The sequence below is a fragment of the Sprattus sprattus genome (genome assembly GCF_963457725.1).
Source record: "Sprattus sprattus genome assembly, chromosome: 11".
NCBI lineage: Eukaryota > Metazoa > Chordata > Actinopteri > Clupeiformes > Clupeidae > Sprattus > Sprattus sprattus.
Window position 1 is genome coordinate 9,950,352 of NC_137909.1, and position 5,000 is coordinate 9,955,351.

The following is a 5,000-nucleotide window of genomic DNA, read 5'->3' on the forward strand; positions in this document are numbered from 1 at the left end:
TCAAAATCAATTTGTCATCAAAGGCTCCCCGCAGAGGCCTATTATCATGCAGAGAGTAGCGCAGCATGAAGGGAGAGACCTCCTTAATCATTTACATTTAATAGGTGCTTGTATTTATTTACAGTCCTATACAGATTTTTATTCTGCATCACCATGTGTGTTTTCGGGGGAATCTATTTTTTCTTTGCCCAACTAGCCAAGCTACATTAACGCATTAAATCACAACAGAGATTTTGCAGTTACTGATGCTGTATCATCAGTAACAGCGGAAATAAACCCAGTCAGAAACAGGAGAGATGCAGCCTACATCAGTAACAGTGGAGATGCAGCCTACATCAGTAACAGGGGAGATGCAGCCTACATCAGTAACAGTGGAGATGCAGCCTACATCAGTAACAGTGGAGATGCAGCCTACATCGGTAACATGAGAGATGCAGCCTACATCAGTAACAGTGGAGATGCAGCCTACATCAGTAACAGTGGAGATGCAGCCTACATCAGTAACAGGGGAGATGCAGCCTACATCAGTAACAGTGGAGATGCAGCCTACATCAGTAACAGTGGAGATGCAGCCTACATCAGTAACATGAGAGATGCAGCCTACATCAGTAACAGTGGAGATGCAGCCTACATCAGTAACAGGGGAGATGCAGCCTACATTATTAAATCAGAAGCTCCCCTGACACCTGCTTTCACACCAGTTAGCATTTTAATAAGATGATTCTGCCAGAGCAGCACAGCCACACGCTTCTCAGATTAACACTTCTGTAGCATCCCCCATCCCACCCCGCTTCCACAGCAGCTTTCACAGCAGCTCTCACTCAGCTTTCAGCAGAATTCGCTGCTGGTCCGTCTCAGCTACCTACCCCACCACTGCTGTTCCCTCAGCTATCCACCCCACCATGCTGCTCCCTCCTCTATGCTACCTCCCCCAACACTGCTGCTCTCTCCTCTATTTCCACCAGCACTTACACTACTGTTATGAGCCCTGATGATGGTCCCTACTGTGTGGCATACTCCCTTATGTTGATCTCTCCTTTGTTGAGGTCTTGGGCATCTCTCCCTAATCTGTTTGCACGGATGGGCATTAGTCAAATGTCTCCCGGGGACGTGTACATAAAAAGAAATGTATTCACGGCATTGACATTTTCCTTCTAGAGGCCTGTGCTTGTGTCCAGGGAGAGCCATGGCCTAGATAAGAAACAAAAGTATGTTCTTACATATTCATCATTTTCATGTAATGGGAAACAGGCACATAACAATCTCTGCCTGCAACATCCCATGTTTAGACAAAATCTGAATATTTCCTTAGCCATTATTATAAACACGTTGCTCTAGAGCCAGTGAAGACAACTTGGCCAAAGCAGAAAATCAGTGTGTGTGTGTGTGTTTGTGTGTGTGTGTGTGTGTGTGTGTGTGTGTGTGTATGTACACACACCATACACATGGCCCACATAATCCCCCCCCACACACACACACACACACACACACACACACACACACTCATAGTACACACACACACACACACACACACACACACACACACACACACACACAGTACACACACACACACACATACACACACACACACACACACACAGCATACACATCCATCCTGACCTTGCACTCTTGTACTCTGGGGAGGGGAGAGCACACAGTTCCAGGAGGAGTGGAGGGAGGACAACTTTGCCAATCTTCTTCTATACACCACGGCCTGACTCTCTGCCACGGACTCACTGGAGCCTGTGCACTTTACACTGCGCGCTCCAGTGGGATTTCCTACAGTTTCATCAGATGATATACTGCTGTGATTGTTTCCCAGGGTGGGGAGGGTGTGGGAGTTGTTAAGATAGGACGATGAAGAAGCAGGCCCAACAGAAGTAAAAACTATTTGATTATTAGAATAAGCAAACTACATCAGCTCTGCTTATTCAATTCAACAGCATCTTTGATAGAGCAGTTCTACTCACTCGGGTTAATGAGGATCGACGACAGGGCAGCTGTCCTGACTCGTTTAAAAAGCATCAGTCAGTTACGAAAGGGCAGCTCTACTCACTTGCTTAAACAGCACCCATAGACACTCCACTCATTAAAACAAGCACCAGTTGCTAATGAAAGGGGGTCTATTTGAGCTAAATCAGAAGACATCCCTGGAGGAGAACCCTGTCAGTACTGTTCACATTTTCACAGGGGCTGTCAAGTCGTCTCGGCTCAGCCCCCAGCAGCCCAGGACTAACATGGCCTGTTTCAGCCATCATAAATACCAACCATAACGCACACGGTGGTCAACACCAGCTAAAATAAACACTGAAATCAACACTGAGTATAATAGAAACGCTCAACAACACTGGCGATTATAAACATGCTCATCAACACTGATGATTAAAAACATGCTCATCAACACTGATGATTATAAACATGCTGGTCAACACTGACCATTATAAACATACTGGTCAAAACTGACCATAATAAATCATACCATCACACGCATGCCAGTCATCATGACCATGACCATGACCATGATAAACACAGCGATCAACACTAACCATAACTTACACGCATCCTGCTTCTGCAGTAATGTCAATACTGACCATAACTTACACAGCGTCTTCTAAACCAAGACTAATCATGACAGGAATCAACAAGAATCGCTTCAGTGGTCAAAAATGAGCATAATGTATAGCCCTGAGGGCCAGGCAAATGCCCCCCCCCCCCCCCCTACACACACACACACACACACACACTCACACACACGTACTTATCTCCACCCTCTTAACACTTCCCACGCATTCTACCTGCCCTAGAGCCGATTTACAAATCATCTGCTCCCTCTTGCCATCAGCAATGAAGGACCAGAGAACCAGGGCTCTCTGTTCTCCTCTCCAGCGATACTACCGACATTATCCCTGACTGGAGATTCAACTGCTTATTTTACAATATAACCTGAGGATCACTACTGCCTTGTTAATTCATTACTCCATTCAAATGGAAGTTCACTTGCCAGTATTGTATTTTATTAGTGCATATAATGGCTTTTTAAATGTATATTTTAACAAATGTTCAATACTTCTAGTACAACAACTAAAGTACCGCTACTTCAGTAGAACTTAAGTGTATAATATCTGGTCAATCTAATCCAATCTAAGGTCAACTCTTGTACACAAGCACGTGGATAAGGAAGTATGATACCGTTTCTGCGCTCAGTATAACAAAGACGTAGCCAACCATGCCTACGCGTGCCTAAGCCACCCATGCCCTGATGTGATGATTGGTGAGAGACAAGAACTCTGAAATCGCACGGAGCGGAGGGAAAGTTCCTCCTGACACAGATTAACCTGGGATGACATAAATCCAGCGCTAGTAAGAGACTATTTCTGCGAGAACAGCTGCTATGCAAAATAATTGCACCTCTACCTTACCGTCTGAAACCCTGAAACGAAGATGGCCAAGACATCCTAGATTTCTTCAGTCCCGGTCTATGTCCGGTATCCACTGCGTATGTTGAATTCATGTTGAAGCCAACCTATTCCGGTGTTTCTCCTTGTCGGCAAAACCTCTCTTTGAGTGCGCGCCGGAGTCCGTGATATGAGCGGATCCGGTGATAGGAATTCGAGATCGGCTGCTGATGCTGCAGCCTCTATCCGCGTTGTGCTCGCTATTCTCACTGCCACTGCCGGGTGAGGATGCTCGCTGTGCAGCCACATCCCCTATCTGATTATGGCAGATATCGCACAATCCGCCACCAGATGACATAATGTAACAGTCAGTGGTGTATGTGTGGATGCACATGTACATTTCCAATATAACACATTTTTAATGAGCATTTAACATGTTAATTTGAATCATATTAAAGATAAGTGAGATAGGCTTATACTGTACATAATAAAACAGTTATAGTATGTTGCCCTAACATATGGAGTACCAAGTGTAACGAACCTTATTTCACACAGAGAACGAATTTATGTGCTTCAAAATGCAATCGTGCATCCATAATGCCCTTTGTTTGCGAAAAACACAAACGAACTAGTATTGTGTCCATTAAATATTGAACAGACCATATTCTCTTGAGCGCAAATTAAATTATTTATGTCGTGCACTAAAATGACTTTGGTGCTTCTTTGGACAAAAGGCTGAATGCACCTCTCACTTTGTGACTCAACTATGATACTTTATGATACTATGATCATCCGTGCCATTTAATGTTTATCTTGTCCAGGTTTTGCCAAATAACTGAAAGTTTGATGTACAAAAAGAGCTTTGGTCAAATACAGAAAGTAGTCCATGCAGGAAAGCAAAGGCTACTTGAGCTTCCGTAGTTGTCACTCTTTTGTTAAAGTAGCCTACAAAATGAATTATGTCCATAGGCCATATAACTGAAAGAATATATGCACAAAAGGACGTCCTCCATACCTTCTGTGAATCTGCAAACTACAGAAGACATTCCAAAGCAAAGGCTGCTTGAGTTTATTTTTCAAAGGTTTGTTACACTTGGTGCCCCATAGTCACAGGAGTTGGCATCTTGTATAATTGACGGTGTGCAAATTCATCTCATAGCCTCTCAAAAATAGCGTAGCCTCTTTTTCACATGATATCAATTTAATGTACATTTCTCTAGGCTTTGAAGTGAGCCATTATCCTACCTTTAATCACAAATTACAAAAAATGCTGCCGAAACAAACTGGTGAAGCAGAAGAGGGACACACATGTACTGTTATAGATATTCTGAGCAAAGTCAATGTGAGTTTGAGAAAGAGAAAGAATGACTTAAAGAAAATGTTCAGGGTTTAGTTGATCTCAATTAGCTCCTCATTGTACTAGAGAGACATTGTATTTGAACTCAGTCTGTTGCTTAAAGCTGCATTATGTAACAATTGAACCTTAAACTATCATCCTCAAACTAATTTTGATGGTACAGAATCAAGTGTAAGTGAGAGAAACACTTCTATGATTCTGGCTAGAGCCCTGGGGACCTACACTGACACTGTGCTGTGGATGAAAGC

At 43.5% G+C, this 5,000-nt stretch overlaps 1 protein-coding gene across 1 annotated transcript in view; it reads right to left on the minus strand.

Annotated features, from left to right (window-relative positions):
• The window catches only part of LOC308372223 (3',5'-cyclic-AMP phosphodiesterase 4D-like), a gene marked incomplete at both ends in the record, with an annotated part of 53,171 nt that extends 49,660 nt beyond the window's left edge, over positions 1-3,511 (minus strand). The window contains one exon of the mRNA XM_080847358.1: positions 3,420-3,511. Coding sequence (XP_080703484.1) covers positions 3,420-3,511 — 92 coding nt within the window. The remainder of the gene's footprint in view (positions 1-3,419) is intronic.
• Between the last annotated feature and the right edge of the window lie 1,489 nt (positions 3,512-5,000).